This window comes from Arachis ipaensis, chromosome B9 (genome assembly GCF_059453495.1).
Source record: "Arachis ipaensis isolate K30076 ecotype BB chromosome B9, ASM5945349v1, whole genome shotgun sequence".
NCBI classification, from domain to species: Eukaryota; Viridiplantae; Streptophyta; class Magnoliopsida; order Fabales; family Fabaceae; genus Arachis; species Arachis ipaensis.
In genome coordinates this window covers 25,097,440-25,123,285 of record NC_142444.1, presented here as the reverse complement: position 1 = coordinate 25,123,285, position 25,846 = coordinate 25,097,440, and the positions used below count along the sequence as shown (strand labels likewise).

Sequence of the window (25,846 nt, the reverse complement as noted above, 5' to 3'; positions counted from 1 at the left end):
ACAATTGTTTTCATGTGAAGTTGATATTTAAGAACCGTTAGATGATTTGACAAGTTTGACTAAATATCATCTAAAATTTTTTAACTATTAACTTCATATGAAGACAACTGCATGTGAGTCTTTATCTATTATTATATACTACAAGTATTTATTAAAAAAATAATATTAATAGATATCATATAATCATAAAAAGAAAAAATAAATTGTGATTAATAATTTTTTTGTTTATCTTTTTAATTTGTATATATTTAATAAAATTTATAATTAAATAATATATATATATATATATATATATATATATATATATATATATATATATTAAGAAGCATTCTAGTCTAGGTGTATGGTTATTTTCTTTGTATCTTTTGGAACAAGAGTTCGAACCTCCTTTAAAGTATTTTGAAAAATTTTCTCTTTAAAATTTTTGAAATATCACAAGCCTCCTTTGAAGTATTTTGAAAAATTTTTCTTTTAAAATTTTTGAAATATCACAAACTTGACACTTGGCAACACTAGAGTTATGGAATACGGTAGACTTGCTGAGAGCAGAAGCGTTGTGTCTCCTTCCTATAGGTTATGTCACTATAGAACTTCCCATAAAACAAATATACATATAAAGTGAATACTTTTATGATGACATCTTCATATGAAGATAGTATTGTAGACCATTAAATAAATTGATATATTTAACTAAATACGTTTGATTAACCATCTAATTAAGAATTTACAATATCATTTAATTTTTATATGAAGATCATGTAAATATTTTCCTACACATAATACCTAAAATACACACATTAACATAGTTAAGACTAGAGTCCATCTTCACCAAGAGCGATGGCCCTTTGTGAAAATTCAATTCTAAATTATTTGGGATTAACTTGAGTTAGATGAATACTCAAATCACCATTCGTCTGTTTACGTAAGTGACAAGTATTCAAATCTTATTATAATAATTTATTGGCCAACATAATAAATTTTTAAATAAAATTTAGACATCAAAGTAATCATCCATATATAAGTTATAAGATACCATAGGCAATAAAAAAAAATAGCCGCTCAAACTCATTTGCGAGCCAACAGTCAAATTTTGCATCGCCTTAACATAATTTCTTCCAACTAAATTTAGTTTTGATTTACTATTTTATCTCTAATTTCTATTAAATTTTCCAAACTATCTCTTATTCTTTAATACATAAACCCTGATCCTAACGCATAACGCACACCACTCTATTAAAATAAACCAATTGAAATTACATAATTAAATAGAAAATTAAAAACTTGAGAACACATAAAATAAAAGGGCAAATTAGTTTCGTTGTTAGAAAATTAGTTCTTACCTTTTATTTTAGAAAGAGTAGAGTAAAATTCACCAAATAAATAATATTAGTTGTAAAATTCTCTCACGGTTACAAACCACATGTACAAAGATGGTTTCACCTGAGCTTCACAGTAAAAACTTCAAAGTGTAAACCATACCGTACACTACAAAAATTATACAACTACACGTAAAAGAAGGAATAAAAAAGGGAAAAAAGAAAAGAAAAGGAAAAACTCCGAAATTGGAATTACATTTTGCCTATGGCTTCTAACCTCCCACGGAAGCTAAGCTATTCATTTTGTGAATCCAACATCGTAAGGAATGCCAGTTGCCCTCAACCAATCATCAGCAGTACCAGTGGGTCCCGCTTTGAGAAACTGTCCAACAGTGAATGCCGCAGCTTGGTTCCTATCAATGTTTGGGTGGTAACCTTTCCATTTAACCCTTCCTTGAACATTAGCACTGGGTCCAACGTTGTTGTACTCAGCATAGTACAAGGTATTAAGAAACTGGGATCCAGCCCAAGGAGCCCATCCATCAGGTGAGAAAAGGTCACCCAAATTCGACTCCATAACCACTGTCTTTGCATACTGTTTCCATGGCCTACCAAGGTAAGATTTCACTGAGAGTCTGTCGGGGAAGAGTTCCCTCTCCGGCATGATCTCGCAGTTCTGGATAACGATCCCTGTTGCCATGTTCTTTTGCGCCGTGCCGTCGGCCGTGACGGTGTTGAATTGGTTGGGACCTGGCTTCCGAACTATGATCCTGGAGTTTTGGATTATGGTGGCGGATGCGCCGAAGATGAAGTCGATGGTGCCGGAGATCTCGCAGTTTCGGAAGAATTGACGGTTGGCTTGGACGTAGAGGGTGTCTTGGTAACCATGCAGGGCGACGTCGAAGAAAGCGGACATGTCTCCTTGGTTTCGGAACGCCACTGCTTGGTGTTTTGCCCAACCTGCGGTGTTTTCGAATGCCATTGACTTTGCGATGAACCCAGGCGCTGTGTTCGCTGCATACATGAAAAATAAGTGTTTAGAATTTCAAATTTAAAATAAATAAAATAATTTATAAAAAATTAATTAATATTAAATGAAAAAAATTAATTCCTTAATATTATATTAAAATAATTATTACTAATACAATTTTATGAGTTTATTTTTTACAAACTTTACAATAAAAAATTCACATTTAACATGTAATAATAATGTGTTATTACAGTGATAAAAATATTTAATTTAATCATCTACTCCTTCAACTTTGGTCGATGACAATGTAAAATTTTAGCACATGAAAATCAACTCAAATTTTGTTTTAATTTTTAAAATTTAACGAAGACAAAGACAAACAATAGGAAGAATAATAATATCAAATGCACTAGAATTTCTTAAAGGGATTTAACGAAGGGGATAAAAAAATATAATGCAAAGTAACAATATTAATAGATCACAAAATCTAATGTATTAGGGGTTATTTTGTCACTTAAAATGGTACTTTTAGTATTTATCTTTCTAAAGAACATTGAAATAAAATAGTTATAATTTTAGTTTACCATTTCTTTTTCAGTTCATTCATGTTTAACTTTGGTTTTCCTGTTAACAGTGATCTTCAAAGGAAACAAATAAAACACACACAATCGAAAACATAAATAATAGATGTAAAAATATAGGTAAACAATTCCTTACCGAAGGTTGCAGTCTGCATTGTCTTGACACCATCTACAAAGTTCTTGTGACCAGTGACAATAGTCCTTGTTGGGCCATCACCGTACATAAGAATATTCGCTGCAGTCTTTGGAATGATAATATACTCGTTGTAAACCCCAGCCTTAACATAGATAATGTATCTTCCTTTGAAGCCATTAGGATATGAGTTAATAGCATCCTTAATGGTCCTAAATTGACCACTTCCATCTTGAGCAACCACCGCATTTGGTGCACCGTTGCCACCTCCGCCGCCGCCGCCATTTCCCATGAGCTTCCTATCCGCTGCAGACATCCAACCTGGGAACCCTTCTGCATCCACATTGTTATCGGTTGCCTCCATGAGGCGGCGAGAGGCAGGTTTCAAATCCAATTTCAACCCAAAAGTTTCAAGGATCTTAGACAAATCGGTGACAATATCAAGCGTGATCGCAGTGAGTTTCCCCATCTGGTCCAAGCTTTGAGTATGCAACTGCTCTTTCACTTTGGCCTCGCCGTCTTGCGAGTCGTCAAAACCTTCCATGCAAGATTGTTGGTACGAGATAACAGCACTCAGCCAGTTCCTGAAATCAGGCGTCTGATCATGAACAGCTTGAATGTTGTTATCTCGGACCAAATTTGCTGATGCCTCCAGGCTATCTAGGGCAAATTCCAACAAATCTTTACAGTCATCAAGGGCCATCTTGATGCCCGGGCTTTGACTGCCATGATCCACTGAGAGTCGATCACTCATATTCAAAGCCTGAATCACGCTCTTAGTGGTTGCTTCCACCGAGGCCGCAATGTAGGCCTTAGGATCCGACCCTGAGGATTTAACATCCTTGAGCGTGTCTTGGCAAAGCTGAGGATCATCGGTCCCCTGGCACATTGAAGTCACAGTCCTTTGGTGTTCTGCTAATGAAGGATCGCTACTCTTGTTGTTCACGACGACAACTACTCCGATGGCAACACCCACAACCAGGATGAGGGAAACACCGGACACAAGGATTTTTCCTGCGGCCATTTTGTATTTGTTTCACTTTTTTCTTTCTTCCCTTTTTTTTTTTGTCTCTTTTTCTAATTGTTGTTTTTTTGTTTTAATCCTAGGAAACAACTATGGAGAAAAACATGTAATTTTTGGGAATATGATATTTAAATTCCCTCCCGCTTTATTGGTTTATTGTTTGGGAGGATGATGATTGATTTGTATGTGTATCAAAGTATTATTGATTATCTGAACTGAGGATTAGTTTTATGTATTTATAGGAAGCTCAATGTTAAGTTATTTTTAGCAGTCTTAGAATAGATAATGAAACTTCCAATCTTTACGTGAATGAGTGTTCAATGTTGTTGCTGATTTCGGAAATTCCTATATTAAGTAGTCATAGAGACTCTTTCAAGTGCCTGTAGTCTTGGGGAACCGCATGGTTTTTGTGGTGGACTTGGAAGCTCTTTAATTTCTTAACATAAATTAATTGATAAGTAAAAATTGCTACATCAAATAGGATACAGCAATATTAGAGAGATCGTAAAAACAGTCAAAATTTAGTTTTTCTTAATTAATATTTATTAATTATTATAATAAATAATAAATATTAAATAAAACAAATTTTAGTTATTTTTTATTAATTCGTTTTGGTTATTAAACATTTTCATTTCGATATTTAGATATAAAAAATATTTGGTAATAAAAAAAATTTAGTCAAAATCAGGCGAACGTATTTTATTTAGCATTTATTAATTGCTGTAATAATTAATGAAGGTTAAATACGATAAATTTTTAACTTTTTTTTTTGTCTTTTTAAAATGAAAAATTTTAAAATGTAGAAATTAAGAGTTAAAAATTAAAGTAAAAGTCATATATCCAAATAGAATTATTATAAAATTGGTGCTAATATATACTACCTAGCTAGAGCTGTAAATACTAGTTTCTTTATAAGCTATTCAGTTTTGGTTAGGCTTATATGTCTTCCTCTTCAATATCTTCAGTGTGTCTGGAGGGCAGGGGAATAACGAACTAGAAATATTCCTTACATCTTATGTCTAAAACATAAATATGAAAAGGTTTAGAAACTGTTATTTGGCCAGTGGTGGAACCAAAATTTTTCTTGACGAGGGCCACAAAAGTTTAAGGGGGCTTGGTTAAATATTTATGTATAAACCATTAGAAAAAATACATTACGTATTATAAATAAAAAAAATGATATGTATATTTAAAAAAATTAGCTGTTATATATTTATAAATAAATACATATATTACTTAATTTAATTTGATATTTATTTTATAATTTAATCTTTATTTTATATAAATTATTGATTTAGTAGTTATTTTTATGTACATTAATATGGTTTATAATAAATATAGAGAATATATATATATATATATAAAAGTTTGTGAACATTTTTAAAAATATTCTTAAATTTTATTTTGTTTTAATTTTATTCTTAAAATTTTTAATTTGCATCAATTGTACTACTCTTGCCAACTAAATTTTTAAGAAATTTAAGACTAATCTAATTATAATATTTAACAATTAGATCTAATTTGTTTGTGTTAAAGGTTGTTCTTTTAAATTTGTTGGTGAATTAGTTCTAAATTTCTTTAAAAAATTAATTGTCAATGATATATTTAATGCAAATTAAAAATTTTTAGGATCAAATTAAAACAAAATAAAATATAAAAATATATTAAAAATTTTTGACAAATTTTAAAAACAAAAATATATCTATAAATATCAGTTATGTTATGTTGTGTACATCAATTTCAATCACTGTATATAAATACGTACAAAAATACAAAAATTCAAAAACTGAAAAATAAATCCCACACGCGTTTCATTCCACTTTCACCAATTTCATTCACCAAAACCACCTCCTCTTTTCTTCTCTCTTCAAACGCGATTTTTTAAAAAAAATTCATTACCATCTTCGTTGCAGTTCTCTCTCACACTACTTCAACTAATTTTTACTATTTTTTTTCTCCATCTATAAAAATAAACATGATTTTGCTAATTATAGTTTTACTTTAATTGAAGCTTTAAACTAATATAAGTTTATCATTGTGAAAAGGTTTCTGATAAGAGTAGTAAGCTTGATGATGCAGAAAATAAAATTGTAAAATACAGAGAGAAGAACAGAAGAGAAGTGAATTGAGAGAAAATTAGAATTAACTATCATGTATTGAACTCACTTCTTTATGTACAAGGCATTGTTATTTATAAAGACATATTGTGTAACTGAATTTTGTAACAGAATTTCAGTTATTGACTCAACTACACATAGTTAACCAAAATCTGTAGCTTCTTGATTTTGATCCTTGACAACCCCCCTCAAAATGAGTGTAGGGGATGAACAAACATGAAGTTTGTCACAAAATTTGTAAAAGAGAGTCATCGATAGTGACTTGGTAAATATGTCAGCCACCTAATCTGAGGATGGAATATTAGTGACAAATAGTTTCTTATGTGTAACTTGGTCCCTCACAAAGTGAAGATCTAGCTTGAAATGCTTAGATTTGCTGTGTAAAATTGGATATGCAGCAAGAAGGCAAGCACTTTGGTTGTCACAGTAGAGAGTAGGAGCTGTGGTAAGAGAGAGATGTAACTCATGAAGCAGATTTTGTGTCCAAATGACTTCAGATTGAGCTGCAGCAATTGCACAAAACTGATCATCTTTTGTGCTTTATCGGCTAACGGCACATAGCGTGTTGCTTTTCCATGCAATCAAGTTTGTTCCTAGGTAGACACAATATCCAGTAACACTTTTTCTATCATCAACATCTACTCCGCAATCAGCATCTGAAAAAGCAAATAATCGAAGGTCAGTACAGGCTGTAAATAAGAGACCCTGATCCATACTTTCTTTAATATATCTAAGTATCCTTTTGAGTGCTTTTCAATTATTGCAATTGACAGTGGGATTGTGCATATACTGACAAATCTTGCTAACAACAAATGTGAGGTCTGGCCTAGTAAGTGTGAGATATTGGAGGGCCCCTATAATAGAACAAAATAATTTTGGATCTTCAAAATGAGAGGAATCATTAGCTAACAATTTTGAAGAAGCAACCATAGGAGTTGGGACTAAATTATCCATAGTCATTTTGGTTCTATCAAATAAGTCAGTGATATATTTCTTTTGATGTAGTAAAATTTGAGAATCATTCACATAATTGGCTTCTAAGCCAAGAAAAAATTTGAATTTGCCAAGGTCTTTAAGAGAGAAAATAGAGTGAAGCTGCTGAATTAATAATTGTAACTCAGAGGGGTTATCTCTAGTTAATAGAATGTCATCAGCATATGCACATAATAGAGTTACAGATGTATTAGTATGTCTTATGAATAAAGAAGGATCTGAATGAGTACTAATAAAATCAAACTTCTTTAATGTGGCAGATAAGGTTAGAAACCAAGCTCTAGGAGCTTGTTTGAGTCCATAAATAGCCACTACAATATTTTTGTTTATTTGTGGAGGTTTTTTCTCCTATTTGTGGAGGTTTCTAAAACCCCCAAAATTTGAGGTGCCACAAGGTCTTTTGTGGAGGTTTTTAAAAACCTCCACAATCTATTCAATGGGGGTTTTGTGTGTGTTTAGTGGAGATTTTATATTAGACTTTTGTGGCAGTTTTAAATCACTTTTGTGATAGTTTAAAACCTCCACAAATTAATTTTTTAATTTAACAAAAATAAACTATTTTGTGAGATTTTTAAACCTCCACAAACTCTGTAATTATTTATTTATTTTTAATTTCAAATCATTCATTAATCTCATCTCATTTACATATTCTCAAATTAAAAATTTATTTTTTAATATCAAAATTTAAAAACTAAATCTTTTATAACACAATTCCTCAATATAAGACATAACTCTATATATAAAAAAATTTGCAATGTCAATAGTTCCAAACATAATTCCATATGGTATTCTTCTACATAACTATTATTGTTTTTATTTAAAAAGTAAAATAAAACAACAAATTCAATATTTCAATATCATCTAACTATTATTGTTTTGGGCGTGGGTCAAAATACACATGGATCAATTCCATGGAGCTTCCATTCATAATTTTTTATCCCAATACAATCAAGAGGTATATATTACAAGAACAAACATGAATCTAGAATTAAATTGCACTACATGAGAGTTACAACCTTTGGGAGTGTTCTTCAAAGAGCAACTAAAGCAGGTTTGTTTTTCACTAACTTATAATAATATCCACAAAAAAAAAAAAGCAGTTTCATACCCAATATGGAAGTTCAATGAAACTACAGAGAATTTTAAAGTAACTAAACCTCGAATGAACTACTTGCTTCCCATATAATTGAAGCTGTTTGAGAAACATATCCATTCCGTATAATCTGTTTACCATCTTCAGTATGCACGGCCTTGTCCAGCACAGCTTCTAAGCTTCATTCTACAACAAAGCTGTCAAATGGACTAAGATCCTGTCTGCAATAACTATAATGTAATCTAAAGGAATATTAGAAAAACTACTCTATCTAGTGATATAAACAATCTATGTCTAGGTGTATATATATGTTGAGTTAAGAAATTAACAAAATTAATTAGTGATGACAAACATTATTTTTGGGCAAAATAAATAATTAGTGTTGATTAATTATATTTACTTATTAACTAATTGTTTATTGTTGCATGCCAAAATCTGTATTGCAGCCCAATTTGAATGGAAAATAAAACAAGGCTAATGGGCTGAATGGTAAGTGAGAATAAAGAAAAGCCCAAGTCATTCATCTCAAACAAAATTCATCAAAGAAGCATAGCAAGACACCAACGGGCTGAAGTAGAGAAGAACCCGATCCAAGCCCGAAATTGTTTTTTAATTTCCCACCATCTTGCTCCAACCAAAGCAACGTTCCTCTCTTCTCTAATCAAGTCAAATCATGGCATCAGAAAAGTAAGAAAGAGAAAGAGAGAAAAAGCTTCTTCCCTAAGCTAGTAACCAAAGAAGCAAGAGAGAGAGAGTTAAAGCTTGAAGCACAGAAGCTAAATCAGAAAATCCAAACCAAATCAAGCTTAAGAAAGGTAATCCATCTCATCTTGCATGCATCAGATCTTCATCCTTTCTTCCCAACTCTCTGTTCTATCCGAAAATGGCATTCAAGGGAAAAGTTGATCTCTGTTCTTCACTGCTACAAATCCACGGTTACAAGAGATACTTGGGGACCAAGTTGCATCTCTATGGTTCAGATTTGGTTGACCATTGGAAGACAATCTTGGTTACTCCTACATGGCTTTCGGTCAAGTTGGAAAAGTCAGAAGCAAAGGTTCTACTTTGATGTTTGAGAAGAAAAAGTGAGCTTGTGGGTTGGTGAAAAGATGTTGACCTTGGAAGAAGAACCAAGAAACATGCAAGGAGATAAAAAGAAGCTTGCTGTTCACTCAGAAGCAATGAGAGAAAACCAGTGAATAGAGGTTTTGTTCTGAGAAAGCCCTTTGAAGAAGTTCATCTAACTGGACAGTGCTTCCTAATCAAAGGTGCATTCCGCCAGTATGAAGAACTAAATCAGAGGCTTGCTAATATGGTTTTTCGCATAGCAAAGAGGCTGTTGATGAAGTCAATCTCCTTCATGTTTTAACTGATTGTAATGTTCTTTTCAATGTTTATCATTCTGTAATTTCTAGTGAGAAAAGGCATTGTGAGAAAACTCAAGTAAAAGCCATGAGTGGAAAAAGGCTGAGTGAAACACTTGAGAGAAAAGCCTAGAGTTATTTTCAGATTTCTTTAGGTGTGTTTATGTCTTGTATCTTGTACCTGTGAGGTATCCCTTTCTTAGTTGGGTTAGCACTAAGAGTGAATAGTTAGGTATTAGCATAGCCAATGTCAAGTTAGGTTAGAACTTGAGTGTGAAAGGATTGGGTCAATCCTGAGTTATTGGTGTATGTAATACTGTTAACTATAGTGAAATTCTTCCATAGTTGTGGAGGAGACTGGATGTAGGTTGCATAGCACAAGGCAACCGAACCAGGATACATGCTGGTGTTAGCTTTTCTCTTCTCTGCTGTGTTCTGTTTTCTAATATTCATGAGACAAAAATAAATTGTCTCATAAATTTCCGCTGCTAAGTTAAAACAGAATCAGAATTACAAATCTGTTTAAAAAGGGTAATAACAGCAACTAAAAGGAAGGCATAAATTTAACCCCCCCTTCTCTAAGCCTACCACAACCTTCAATTGGTATCAGGAGCTAAGGTCTCAAGAATCAAGCTTAACCGCTTGGAGCAAAGATCCAATGGTGAATAATCTGGGCACAACCACAATTGCCTACACCCTCACTGAAGGCCAGTCAAACAACCGGCCATCTTTCTTTAACGGAAAGAACTATTCCTACTGGAAAGAAAGGATAAGGATCTTCATCCAATCCATTGACTACAACTTATGGAAGATCGTTGTGAGTGGCCCCAAGATCCCAACAAAAACAAGTGCTGATGGAGTGGTGACTCTGAAAGAAGAAGCTGAATGGAATGAAGATGACAAGAAGAAGATAGAGCTAAACGCTAAAGCAATCAACCTTCTTCATTGTGCTATCAGCTTTGAAGAGTACCGGAAGGTGTCTAGATGCAAGACAGCCAAAGAAATCTGGGAAAAACTCCAGGTTACACACGAAGGCACTAAACAAGTCAAAAAAATGAGGATTGATATGCTGCGAAAAGAGTATGAGATGTTTAGCATGAAGGATGGAGAAAGCATTGATGAAGCATTTGAGAGATTCTCAATCATAATCAACAACCTTGATGCTATGGGTACAAACTATGCAGAACAAACCTTGGTGAGAAAACTCCTTAGAAGCCTCACAAAAGAGTGGGAAAACACTGCCACTGTCCTAACCGAGAGTAACAACATAAGTCCCATAACCTATGATGAGCTGAGAGGAAAACTCCTTGCCTATGAAGCCATACACACAAACACAAACTCAAAGAAAAAGGGAATAGCCCTCAAGTCACAAATAGAACCAAAAGAGAGTGAGTCTAGTGATGGTATTTCAGATGACGAACTTTTGTTTTTTGCTAGGAGATTTAGAAGGATGATGAAAAGCAAGGGCAAATACAAGGGTTCAAGTTCAAAGGAGCAAAAGATGGACTTGAGCAAGGTGACATGCCATCATTGCAAGGAGGCTGGACACTTCAAATCAAACTGTCCAAAGCTCAAAAAGGAGGACAAAGGCAAGAGGAAAAGGAAGAGAGTACTCATGGCAGCTTGGGAGGATCTTGAGAATGACTCAAATGAAGAAGAAGAATCTGAAGGAGATGACAAAGACTGCTTCATGGCTGGAAACAACAATCTTGATGAGGTAAACTATTATGATTTGACCATTGAGGATTTGCATGTTATTATTGATGATCTCACTTTAAACACATCAAAACTGCTTGATAAATACAATAAATGCAGATCTGAAAGAGATGTGTTAAGAGCTGAAAATGAATTTTTAAAAGAAAAAGTGAAGGAAACTGAATGTGCTTTAGACATCATTGAAGAAAACAGATTTCTAAAATCTGAACTTGAAAAATTAAAAGGAAAGCACATTGTGGATCCTTCACATGAGTTAATTACTGAAAATAAAAAATTAAATGATATGATTAAAAGGCTGAATGGTGACTTAGCAAAATTTGCTCAAGGTTCTAGTAACTTGGACAAATTACTTGCAAGTCAAAGACCATTGTTTGAAAAATCTGGTTTAGGCTACATAGCCAAGGAAGATGCATTTTCTAATATTTCCTCTATAAAGTTTGTGGCTTCTTCATCAAATACCAAAACCATACCAAACAAATCTGGTATTGAAAATGCTCCAACACTTGAAGAAAAATTTGATGAAATATACACAAGTGAAACTGACCCTTCACCAAATACTGAACCGAGTTCAAACCGGCCAGGTTTGGGTTATGTTTTGAAAAATGAGGCTGTTTTCAAGAAACCACCATTTTACAACAAAACCTCATATTCGAAAGGTAAAAATGTTCAAAAAAATTCTGGTGAAAATGCTTTTGCAAAGAGGAATAACTTTAATAAAAATCAGTTTGTTAAAAGAAATGCATCTCCTCCAAGAACCAGAAAATTTCAAAGCTTTAATCATTTCAAGCAATATAACTCACATCAGTTTCAGAAACACACACCAGAAAATCATTGTGTTAATTGCAAGAAATTTGGTCACTCATATGCACAATGCTTCATTGAAAAGAGAGTTGTAGGAAACAAAGTCTACAATGTTGTTTGTGATTTCAATGCACTTGGGCAACCAAGATGGATTAACTTCAAAGAATCCAAATTAATTTGGATACCTAATGCTACTTGAAACTCATCATGCAGATTTGCCTAGCATCCAAGAACAAAAAGGACATGTGGTACATGGATAGTGGATGTTCAAGACACATGACTGGAAGGTCAACCTACTTCATCAAACTAAATAAGTATGATGGAGGTTTTGTGACCTTTGGAGATGATGGTAAAGGTAAAATCATTGCTGTTGGAAAAGTAGGTAATGAGCAATCTATTTTCATTGATGATGTGCTTTTGGTTTGTGGTTTAAAGCATAATCTTTTGAGTATAAGTCAGCTGTGCGATTTAGGATATTTAGTTGTTTTCAAAAAGCTTGAATGCTGTGTTGTTAATGAAAAAACAAATGAAGTGATGTTTGTTGCCAAGCGTTTCAATAATATGTATGGACTTACTCTTGATGAACTAAAGAATCAAAATGTAGCTTGTCTTCACTCTAAAGAATCTGAAAAGTGGTTATGGCACAAGAGATTGGGCCATGCAAGTATGTTTCAAATAAACAAACTTGTAAAGAAAGAATTAGTAAGAGGTCTTCCTTTGATAAAATTTGACAAAGACATCACTTGTGATGCTTGCCAAATGGGAAAGCAAACAAAAAGTTCTTTTAAACCAAAGGAAGACATCTCTACTAAAAGACCACTTGAGTTGCTACACATTGATTTATTTGGTCCAACAAGAACTCAAAGCCTAGGTGGTAAACATTATGGTTTAGTAATTGTGGATGACTACACTAGGTTTGGTTGGGTTTTATTTCTTGCACGCAAAAATGAAGCCTTTTCGGCCTTTGAACCTTTTTGCAAGAAAATTCAAAATGAAAAGGATTTAAAAATCTCTTCTATAAGAAGCGATCATGGAACTGAATTTGAAAATAATTTGTTTGAATCCTTTTGTGAGAAATTTGGAATATCTCACAACTTCTCTTGTCCAAGAACACCACAACAAAATGGTGTTGTGGAAAGAAGAAATAGAAGCATACAAGAGATGATAAGAGCCATGCTTTATGAGAGTAATGTTCCAAAATTCTTTTGGGCTGAAGCGGTTAACACAGCTTGCCACATTTTAAATAGAACAATCGTAAGGAAATTTTTGAAGAAAACCCCTTATGAACTTTGGAAAGGCTACCCACCAAACTTAGATTACTTACACATCTTTGGATGCAAATGCTTTGTCTTAAATAACAAAAAAAATTTGGGTAAATTTGATCCAAAGGCTTATGAGTGTTTATTCGTAGGATATTCCACAACTAGTAAAGCATATAGGGTGTATCATCAAGATGCTAGGATTATTGAGGAGTCCATACATGTTACATTTTGTGATACTAACTTGGTACAAAGTATTTTGGAAGATTGTGATGCAAGAAATCAAGCTCAAAAGGAAGATGAAGCTGCTCAAAATCATGAAAAAGGAAATTCTGGACAAGCTGAACCAGAAACTGCTAATGCTGAAAATTCAAGAGACAATTCCATTTTGTCTCATGAATCTGAAGGAAATTCTGTAGCCAGCAGCGCCCAGAATCCCTTGGTGAATGAATCTGCCTCCAAGTCCACCAGACCTCGTGAATGGAGATTCTTGAAGAATTATCCTGAGGAATTTGTCATTGGGGACGTCTCTCATGGAGTGCAAACAAGGTCTTCCACTAGAAAGGCAAATGAAAGATCAAACATTGCCCTTCTCTCACAAATAAAGCCTCAAAACATCAAGGAAGCACTCAGTGACCCTTCTTGGGTTAAAGCTATGGAAGATGAGCTTCTTGAGTTTGAAAAAAACCAAGTATGGACCTTGGTTCCAAGGCCTAGTGGAAAGAAAGTGACCGGCACCAAGTGGATTTTTCGGAACAAGTTAGGAGAAGATGGTAGCATTGCAAGAAACAAGGCAAGGCTAGTGGCACAAGGATATGACCAAGAAGAAGGAATAGACTTTGATGAATCCTTTGCCCCTGTTGCTCGAATGGAAGCCATAAGACTTCTCTTAGCTTATGCTGCATTTTGTGGTTTTAAATTATACCAAATGGATGTGAAATGTGCATTTTTGAATGGAGTAATAGATAGAGAAGTGTATGTGGAGCAGCCTCCTAGTTTTGAAAATAAAGAGCATTTTGATCATGTTTTCAAACTATCTAAAGCTCTCTATGGTTTAAGACAAGCTCCTAGAGCTTGGTATGAGAGACTTAGCTCTTTTCTTTTGAAAAATGGTTTTCAAAGAGGCACCACTGACACAACTCTATTCATAAAGAACTCTAATGATTCTTTTATTCTAGTCCAAATATATGTTGATGACATTATTTTTGGATCAGCAAATGAATCCCTTTGTTTTGAATTTGGAAAACTCATGACAAGTGAATTTGACATGAGTATGATGGGTGAACTTAATTTTTTCCTTGGGCTGCAAATTAAACAAACTGAAAATGGTATTTTCATTCATCAAGAAAATTATGCCAAGGAATTAGTTAAGAAATTTGGTCTTGAAAATGCCAAACCCATGGGAACTCCCATGCACCCTAATTCAAAATTAGATAAGGGAGAAACTGAGAAAGATGTTGATGAGACTAGGTATAGAGGAATGATTGGTTCTCTTATGTACTTAACTTCCTCTAGACCCGATATTGTGCAAAGTGTTGGATTGTGTTCTAGGTTCCAATCCAAACCTAAAGAGTCACATCTTTCTGCAGTTAAAAGGATCATTAGATATATTCATGGCACATCCAATTTTGGTCTTTGGTATCCTAAAATTGATGATTTTTCTGCAGTTGGTTATTGTGATGCAGATTTTGCTGGTGATAGAGTTGATAGAAGGAGCACTTCTGGTTTATGTTGCTTCCTTGGGAAGTCCTTAAATGTATGGTCAAGTAAGAAGCAACCAACAGTGGCCCTTTCCACTGCAGAGGCTGAGTATATAGCTGCTTCTTCTTGTTGTTCTCAGCTTTTATGGTTAAAAACACAGCTTGCTGATTACAAATTAAAGGTTGAAAATATTCCCCTGCTGTGTGATAATATGAGTGCCATTAATATTTCTAAAAATCCAGTTTTGCACTCTAGGACTAAACATATTGAAGTGAAATTTCACTCAATAAGAGAACATGTCCAAAAAGGGGATATTAGTATTCAATTTGTTAAATCAGAGGAGCAATTAGCAGATATTTTTACAAAACCATTAGCTGAGGATAGATTCTGCATGCTTAGGACTTGTCTAGGAATCTTGAGTTATGATTCCTTGTTTGAAAAATGCTGATGTATTTGCTGGAGCTTTTTGTCTCATAAACAGGCATGAGACAATTCTGGGCAGGTGATGAACGTTTCCATCAAGTCAACGTGTTCTGGGCTTGTTTCAAATGAATCTCAATCTGGGCCAACCTCAATATTCAGATCAAGAGTGGTCCAAATGTGTTTCATTAATTTCATATCACCTCAAGGCCCAAATATGAATGTTACAATCTTGTTTGTTAGTTTTTGATGACTTGTGTGTTTCATGAAAGGTTTTCAATAAATGTTTTGTGGCCCAAAAGGTTTTCAAGAGGATTTAATTTTGGCCCAAAAAGGTGTTTCAGGTTAATTTTGTTGTTTTTTCTCAAATTTTAAAATTAACTTCCCTTTTATTTTTAAAAATCAAATAAAATCTTTCTTGAATGAGGTTATGTCTTTTCAAGTCTTTTCAAATGGTGATGCAGTTGCATGGTTTTGGAAATCCACTTTTTGGGTACGGTTACCAACACTCCCTCTCTTCCCTCCATAACTTCTCTACACACTCTTCGGTTTCTTCCCACTCACTTTACTGCTTCTCTTCCCTCAAAAGACTGAAACTAACCAAATGAGGAAGAAAACCATTCCTAAAAGGCCTCCTCGTGAAAAGATTTTCAAGCTACCCACAAAGCCTTCCACTCGCTCTCAAGACCGGACCTTTACCCCTTCTCCTTCTCCTCCTACCTCTCCTCCTCGCACTGCACCCATGGCGCGAACTAAGACTACACCAAGGTACCCTGCTCCTGCCAAGCCGACACCTCCACCTAAGACGACGCCTTCCAAACCGAGCTCTTCGAAACCTGGCTCATCCAAAGGGAAGCGTCCTGCTGTTGCAGAACCTGTTCCTGAGACAGCAAAACCTAAGTCAAGGTCTGTCCCTGTTCGATCACAAAGAGGTAACCCTCATCGCCCTCTCACATCTGTTAGAGAACCAAACATTGATCCTTTTTCTCACAAATCACACTACATGACATCTCACTCAGACTTTAACCCCATCGTTTCAAATCTGCCATGAACCATGATTTTTATGAGGGAGTCGTTCAGTATTGTACTCTATGTCCATCTTTTCTGGCTGATTTACCTGATTTGAAAAAGAAAGGTTTTTCTTTTGTTGAAAATTTGGAATTTTTAGACTGGAATCACCTTTTCAAAATCAAAAAACCTGTATATCCTCAGTTGGTCAAAGAATTTTATGCAAACATGACTTACCATGAAGGAAGTGTGCATTCGTATGTTAAGGGCAGAGACATTATCTTGAATAATGAAACTATCAGTGACTCCTTAAAGTACACTGATGTTGGGCCGTGTGCTTATACCTCTGTGAAATGGGATGAAGGTGTTGGTATTTCTTACCATGATGCTTTGGCTCACATTTGTGAACATGTTTCCCTAATTGATGGCATCACACCCACTCACAAAGCCCTGGGATATGAACGTGCTCAGTTGCACCGAATTGTTAATCACATCTTGATTCCTCAAAGTGGTTCATATCAAAAGGTCTCTTACACTGACACACTTGTTTTGTATGCCCTAATCACTAAAACAGAAATCTCTTTTGCCTACTTGATGGCTAGATACATGTTTGATTCTGTTAGAAGTATAAAAGATAAAGCACTACCTTATGGCATGTTTTTAACTTGCATATTTGAGAATTTTGGTGTTGACCTGTCAAATGAGGATCATGAAAACAGACATTCATACTTAAAAGGGGGTGGTTCAGTGAAACAGCAAAAAGGACCAACTCGATCTGAGAGAGTGGTTCTAGATGATGATGATGAAGAGTTCATTCCAGATGATTCTACTACTCCTTCCACTGAGGGTACTTCCATCTCCACTGGGAAGAAATCCACTCTGCTGAATGTGGTCAGAGATGTTGCTCAAGAGTTTGTCTCCCAATCGAATCACTTGATTGAATTGAGCAAAGAGAAAAGGAAGCTGGCTAGCAAGCATGAGAACTTTCTGAAGAAATCAAGGGATAGGGTGGCTGTACTGATGACTTTCATTGACAACCTTCAAAATGATGAAGACATTGCCACGGATGTTGAAGAGGAACCTGCTTCGGAGGGAAATGGTTTTGATGCCTAGGATTTGTCTCATAAAATCTGCTGATGCTGCTCATTTTTTTGTCTCATAAACTCTGTTTTATTTTGCTACTGTTTGGTATATTTTTGTTGTCTTGGATAACTGTAATAACTTTGAACACTGATGCACTTTTGGTTATTTAGTTATTTTGGCTGTGAACTAACCTTTCTTGCAGGGTTTATAGTGCTGTTTTTGTTAATCTTGCTTCTTATCCGCCCTTGATGACAAAAGGGGGGAGTAATAGCTATTAAAAGTTGATTCAGTTTAATTGATTCAGTTGAATGATGCTGCTGATTTTTCTGATTAGTCAGTTGAATGATGCTGAAAATTCTTTTCTGAACTTTGTTTCTGATTAGAACTGAACTTTGTTTTAGCAAATTGTTTTTGTTTTACAATATGCTTTGGTTGTTGTCATGATAAGAAATACTGGGCTGAATATGTGTTGCTGGTTATATAGAATTCTTTAGTCAAGTTACATCTTGAATAGCTCCTTTTAAGCTTAATGTAAACAGGAACAAAAAGGAAAGAGCATAGATTCAGGGGGAGCTACTGTTGAAAAGGAAAGGGGGAGCAACACATTAGCAAGCAACATCATTCAAAGGGAGTTTCTAAAACCTTACTCAAACTCATTCCTTTTTTGATATTTGCTTAGATCATGTTTGTCATCAAGGGGGAGATTGTTGAGTTAAGAAATTAACAAAATTAATTAGTGATGATAAACATTATTTTTGGGCAAAATAAATAATTAGTGTTGATTAATTATATTTACTTATTAACTAATTGTTTATTGTTGCATGCCAAAATCTGTATTACAGCTCAATTTGAATGGAAAATAAAACAAGGCTAATGGGCTGAATGGTAAGTGAGAATAAAGAAAAGCCCAAGTCATTCATCTCAAACAAAATTCATCAAAGAAGCATAGCAAGGCACCAACGGGCTGAAGTAGAGAAGAACCCGATCCAAGCCCGAAATTGTTTTTCAATTTCCCACCATCTTGCTCCAATCAAAGCAACATTCCTCTCTTCTCTAATCAAGTCAAATCATGGCATCAGAAAAGTAAGAAAGAGAAAGAGAGAAAAAGCTTCTTCCCTAAGCTAGTAACCAAAGAAACAAGAGAGAGAGTTAAAGCTTGAAGCACAGAAGCTAAATCAGAAAATCCAAACCAAATCAAGCTTAAGAAAGGTAATCCATCTCATCTTGCATGCATCAGATCTTCATCATTTCTTTCCAACTCTCTGTTCTATCCGAAAATGGCATTCAAGGGAAAAGTTGATCTCTGTTCTTCACTGCTACAAATCCACGGTTACAAGAGATACTTGGGGACCAAGTTGCATCTCTATGGTTCAGATTTGGTTGACCATTGGAAGACAATCTCGGTTACTCCTACATGGCTTTCGGTCAAGTTGGAAAAGTCAGAAGCAAAGGTTCTACTTTGATGTTTGAGAAGAAAAAGTGAGCTTGTGGGTTGGTAAAGCTCAAGGCTCAAGATGTTGACCTTGGAAGAAGAACCAAGAAACATGCAAGGAGATAAAAAGAAGCTTGCTGTTCATTCAGAAGCAAGGAGAGAAAACTAGTGAATAGAGGTTTTGTTCTGAGAGAGCCCTTTGAAGAAGTTCATCTAACTGGACAGTGCTTCCTAATCAAAGGTGCATTCCGTCAGTATGAAGAACTAAATCAGAGGCTTGCTAATCTGGCTTTTCGCATAGCAAAGAGGCTGTTGATGAAGTCAATCTCCTTCATGTTTTAACTGATTGTAATGTTCTTTTCAATGTTTATCATTCTGTAATTTCTAGTGAGAAAAGGCATTGTGAGAAAACTCAAGTAAAAGCCATGAGTGGAAAAAGGCTGAGTGAAACACTTGAGAGAAAAGCCTAGAGTTATTTTCAGATTTCTTTAGGTGTGTTTATGTCTTGTATCTTGTACCTGTGAGGTATCCCTTTCTTAGTTGGGTTAGCACTAAGAGTGAATAGTTAGGTATTAGCATAGCCAATGTCAAGTTAGGTTAGAACTTGAGTGTGAAAGGATTGGGTCAATCCTGAGTTATTGGTGTATGTAGTACTGTTAGCTATAGTGAAATTCTTCCATAGTTGTGGAGGAGACTGGATGTAGGTTGCATAGCACAAGGCAACCGAACCAGGATACATGCTGGTGTTAGCTTTTCTCTTCTCTGCTGTGTTCTGTTTTCTGATATTCATGAGACAAAAATAAATTGTCTCATAAATTTCCGCTGCTAAGTTAAAACAGAATCAGAATTGCAAATCTGTTTAAAAAGGGTAACAACAGCAACTAAAAGGAAGGCATAGATTCAACCCCCCTTCTCTAAGCCTACCACAACCTTCAATATACTATGCATACAAGAATTAATTAGCCGTGCTTTGCATTTGATGTTCTGTTTCCTACCCCCCCACTGTCAAAGTATATAGTTCTATACTTGATTCCATGCTCATTAGTTATATAACATGAAACACGATTGCTTTTACTGTCCTGTAATTCATGGTCTCATAGGGTGTAAGTATGAACAATTTTGTTGAAGCAGAAAACAAGATCATGTCTCCACCTCAGACCAATGTATCTATGCCACTGCTAATTTTTTCGATAGGAGGAGCGGCTCGGATCATCAAGCTCTGTATAAATGCAACAACCTGAAATGCGAGGTAGGTATCATCATAAGCTATGAATGGATTACAAATCTAAAAGAAACCGATTCATTCGTTCTAACCAACTTACCATTGCAAGGCCAAGGAACATTATACTAAACCCAGGAAAATAGAAGGGTGCTTCTTCAGACAAGAATAACGCTGCATTGTTAAAATTTGAGGAGAATCTTGTTAATACTTGGTAGTACTATATATTCATTAATTATGCTACGTGTATACAAAAAAATTAGTTTTTCGTATAGAATATATGTTGAAAAAGTACACATTAAAAATGTGTGAAACAACACGTGTATTTAACTATTTATATACAAATGCATAGTGATTAATTTGGTAACTGATTATGATTGATACCTGTGAGTGGACTGAATATTAAGGGAGAAACAATTTGCGCCATGGAGCTAACTCCAGAGAGACATCCTTCAACCATTCCCTGCATCAAATCAATTATTCTAATCTATTAAACTAATAAGAAGCTAAAACATCATGATTCATTTTTCATATCTAACTTGAGTAAGGATACCTGTTCATTAGGACCAACTTGTTTGGATGCAATACTGCATATCTGTACCAAGCACAATGTGAGATATGAAATTACTGTTTCAAAGTTAGTTATAAGTTACCAAATAGGAACGGAAACTTACACTTGGGCGCACAAAAACCCCAAAAATAGAACAACCTGCTAGAGCATAAGGAACCTGCATGGTTTTCAAGGATTGTTCTTGAAATATATAATACTATAAGCAAAATAAAAAGATTTTAGAAGGAAGAAAAGTATTGTTACCCATCCTGCCCAAGATATGCTGTACACAAACATCTGCATAACCATATATTAATTGTTAATAAAGCTTTGTTAGTATTATATTATATTATGTTACAAATCAAATATTAATGATTAATGATTAATGATTAAGAGCATAAGGAATGATTAATGATTGATTTTGAATAATTAAGAGGGTGTGAGTACTAATTAAAGCTTAATTACTTGTGTACGAGTTGCTCCTATTCCTGAAATCATCATCAAATCCGCAAACTGGTTCTTGTCGAATTGGAAACGTGCTTTCAAAAAATACTGCATCCCATGGCAAATTTTATTGATTTTAATCTCTCAGTTACACAAAATGAACCATAACTACTCTATGGACTCTAATCTTGTTAGAGAAAAGTAAGAAAGTTACCAGCAGTGAAGCCATCAAGCCACCATCTGCAAGACTATTGAAGAACAAAACTACTGCTGCTTGTGAAAATGTGGGGCTGCAGAATTCATCAAACTTGTCTAAGATAAGTAACTCAACCTCCTAAAATTTAATTTTGTATAAGACACAATCGAATATTATTATATCAAATAAGCCCTCACCGGATTGGTTTTCGTTCTCCTAAAGATGATGGTGATCATCTGTGTCAGCATAGCCTTTGATGTTGCTTGGTTTATAGGACTCTTGCTACAAAGCCAAAGAATGAATCTCAGTACTATAGATTAATAACTATAAGTATCAAAGACAAAATAGAAATGAGTAATACCTATTTAGTGCATATTGTAGCATACTCTGATAACTCCCAACAAGGGTTCGCCATGCACTGAATAACAAAAAACAAGGATCGTAAATTATACAAAAAGAAGAAAGCAATATAATGTATACTGAGAACCCTAATAATTTTTTGTTAGGAATTTAACTTACGTGGAAAAATTTAATTAATTACCTTCCACATCAGGACCTGTGATTGGATAACTGTGCCTCAATACACTCAGAAATATCAACCAACTTGAAAATATTTTGAGTTGAAACATATTAAAAACTTCGCCTAAAAAAATTAGAAAAAATAAGCCTAGTTAAATTTGAGCTTCCAAGAGGATTAAATCAGATCATGCTAAGCTAAGGCAACAAGAATACAAGATAGAGAGACAAGAGGCAAGAAACAATCTTCAAGCCCAGAAAAATGATCATCACTTTATAATAATAATAATAATAATAATAATAATAATAATAATAATAATAATAATAATATCATATTTCAACATACTTGTTCACTATGACCTTATGGAAAGTATACCACATGGCTCCCAACTGCAGGTAAAGAAATAAGGGGACCGGACCAACACATGCATGCCAAAGTTCCGAGTCCAGAACTGGCTTTTTCTCTGCAAAAAGACCTCTAACTTCAGTTTTGATAAAAGTAATAGGAGGTTGATGAGTGTGGCAAAAATCATTGAACTCAATAGCTTTCTCAGAACTAATATCTGTGAAAATAACAGTCTGCAAATAAAATATATACAAATACTAATATATCAAAATAAACTAGATAAAGATGCATTGGTGATGGGAAATTCAAACAACAACTTCAAATTAAATAAGAAAGAAACCACAATCAGTATCTATGTTTACCTGGCAACCAAGATCTCCGATTCCTAATATACGCTCATCATTAGTGACAACAACTTGAGTGCTCTTCTCTAGCCAGTTTTTCAGTACTTCAAGAACCTAGCCTCTGTAGAGTCTCAAATACTTAGTATCCCTCATCTTTCTTTCTTTCCTTTTTTTTCACCTCGAAGGCTAAATGATGAAAACAGAACAATAAATACAAATAAAAAACCATACTTCACTTTCAATCTGATGTATAGACCCTGCGGTCGATGAAAAATGCTTCCATATTTCTGGCAGGCTTCTCCAATAGTTGGAGTGTAAACAACAAGAAGCAGTTCCTCTATGTTATCAATCAGAAGCTTATAAAATAGCCTCTCATTCCTCTCTTGAAAAATGACATCAGTGCAATGTCACATGTAAAATGGTGAAAAAGAATGATTGTTATAAATAAGAACCTTCTCATTAGTTCTAACAATATTATTACTGAATCTATTCATGAACACACCTTGAATTGATTATTTCAAGCAATTTAGTATCATACTAGTTATCAAAAACCTGCAGATAAATCACAAGTTTCAGTTACCCGGTTGTACCTATTTTTTGTGACAAATACAAGAGGATTTAAGGTAAAGTTATTCATGCTCACATGGATTTTCACTATAGTCTAAGGTTCAAGCAACATAGCTGTGTCTAACTAAAATCAATTTATCAGGATTTCAAATATATACATTAGTATCAAAGTAAAAGAGTGTCGCGAAATCAAAATTAAAAAATTAGCAAATCAATTTATCAGGATTTCAATTAAGAGAATAAACAATTCATCGAACACTTGGAGTGCTTGATAATTTGAAACAATGTTATCAATCAATAGATAATAAAACTCATCGAATGTTATATCACATAACAAATCATTCAGAATCTGAGAATTAAAAACAAAGAAAACGAATAAAAAGAAAAAAGAGAAGGAGAACTAGAAATTGAGAATGAGTGAAAAGAAGAGCGTACAGAAAGGATAGAATATCGATGGAGAACACGAGCATCATTGGCCAAAGAGAGTTAACGAAGAAGCAGTTTCTCTCAATCTCAGAGGCTTGGGCGTTGCAATTAGATCTGAAAATGCGTTGATGAAGGAAGCGCCTTGGCTCGATGTCAGTAGCTTTATGGCAGAAGCAGAAAGGAGATTAACTTTAGCGGCGGCGATGACGGCGATGGTGGCAACGGAGATGGCGATGGAGATGTCTATCAGCGGGCTTAGGGTTTCGGTGAGCTCTCACCCTTCTCTTCTTTCTCTTCGAGTGTTTCTTGGATTTTGAAAAAATTTAAATTGATAACAGTAGAGTCTTATTGTTAGATATTTGGTGGGAGTTTATTAAAATGTCACATATAAAATATATTGCAGAGGTTTTTAAAAATCCCCTCTAAAAAGTACCCACAAATATATATAAATCTTGTAGTGAACTTTCCGTAATCTGTAAACAAGAGAAGGGTTAGTGTCACAAAATCCTTGAGGTTGTTGCATATAAACCGTTTCATGCAAATCACCATTGAAAAATGCATTGTCAAAATCAAATTGTCTCAATTGCCAGCCTCGAGACAAGGCAATTAAGAGCACAATTCGGATAGTTTGATGTTTAATCACAGGACTAAAGGTTTGCTCAAAGTCTACACCCTCTCTTTGATGAAACCCCTTGGCCACAAGTCTAGCTTTATATCTAATGACTTGGCTTTGAGGGTTCTTTTTCAATGCAAAGACCCATTTACTGCCTATAATGACAACACTAGGTGGTGGAGAGGTTAGATCCCATATTTGACATTTTAAAATTGCAGAATACTCAGTTTGTATTGCCTATTTCCAATGAGCATGTTTTAATGCTTTTGAAGCTATTTTTGGTATATGATGTAGAAACTCTGAATCACTATGCAATGAGGAAGTAATAGTAGAAAAGACTCGAGGTTTAGAGATTCCAGATTTAGATCTGGTTTTCATTGGGTGAATGTTAGATGGTGGTGGAAGAAGAAGGGGTGATACTTGTGATGAAGAACAAGAGATAATGGGTGGTTGCAGAGGTAACGCTATCTGAAGTTGGAATTGGGCCAGTAGGCATTGTGGGAGATTGAAGGTCACGATTTACTGATGTAAGATGTGAAGTTGAGTGAGGCAAATTTGAAGAGGGAAGGGAGGAGATGGAAGGAGAAATTAGTGTTTCTAAAGGAGGTGTGTGTGACTAAATTGGTGATGGTGGTCCAGGGATAACTTGTGGTGTAGGTAAGAGAGGTGAGGAGTCTGAAATAGAAGAATGTTTTGAAGTAAAATGGGAAGAGTATGGGAATCTTGTTTCATTAAAAACAACATTTCTTGCTATGTATAATTTACCTGATAGAGAAAGACACTTATAGCCTTTGTGACTAAAATCATAGCCTAAGAATAAACATAAATGAGACTTGTAATCAAATTTATGTTTGTTGTAAGGCCTCAAGAGAGGATAGCAAGTACAACCAAATACTTTGAGAAAAGTGTAATCTGGTTGCTGATGAAAGAGTTTCTCCAAGGGAGATAATTGATTGAGAACAGGAGTGGAAAGTCTATTAATGAGATAAGCAGCAGTTTGAAATTCATAATCCCAGAACTGTAATAGAAGAGCAGCTGTGGCAAAAAGTGATAGACTAACTTCTATAAGATGTCGATGTTTTCTTTCCACTGTCCCTTGTTATTGATGTGTATAAGGACATGAAAGTCTGTGAGTGATTCCCTGCTCGGTCAAATAAGTCTTGAAGGAATTAAACAAAAATTCAAGACCATGATCACTTTGTATAGCTTTAAGCTGATGTCCAGTTTGTCTTTCTAAAGTAGTTTTATATTGCTTAAAAGCTGCTAAGGCTTCAGGTTTATTAACCAGAAGAGAAAGAGAAGTGTATCTACTGTAAGCATCTACAAAACTAATATAATATCTAAAATCGTTCTTAGAAACTATAGAGCTGGTCCCCAAATATCTATGTAGACAAGTTCTAAGGGATGCACATATACAGATTGAGAATTTAGAAAAGGTAATTGATGTAACTTTGCCATAGAATAGAATTCACAAATAGATATAGGAGTAGAGCATTTTGAATGTAAAATTTGATTTTTATTCAGAATTTGTGAGACAGTTTTCATAGAGGGATGGCAAATTCTCTTATGTCATGTATCTACATAATTATTGAGAATAGAAGTAGCAGTCAATGC

At 34.5% G+C, this 25,846-nt stretch overlaps 1 protein-coding gene and 1 pseudogene across 1 annotated transcript; one reads left to right on the top strand and one right to left on the bottom strand.

The window, feature by feature from the left end:
• Positions 1 to 1,532: 1,532 nt before the first annotated feature.
• Positions 1,533 to 4,180, bottom strand: LOC107615280 (pectinesterase/pectinesterase inhibitor-like). The gene is made up of 2 exons (XM_016317369.3): positions 3,004 to 4,180; positions 1,533 to 2,330 (listed from the first exon to the last, which is right to left on the bottom strand). Exons 1-2 carry the CDS (start codon positions 4,022 to 4,024, stop codon positions 1,615 to 1,617), a joined length of 1,737 nt encoding a protein of 578 aa, XP_016172855.3. The 5' UTR covers positions 4,025 to 4,180; the 3' UTR covers positions 1,533 to 1,614.
• Positions 4,181 to 16,092: 11,912 nt separating this feature from the next.
• Positions 16,093 to 17,609, top strand: LOC148544057 (uncharacterized; annotated as a pseudogene).
• The last annotated feature ends 8,237 nt before the right edge of the window (positions 17,610 to 25,846 follow it).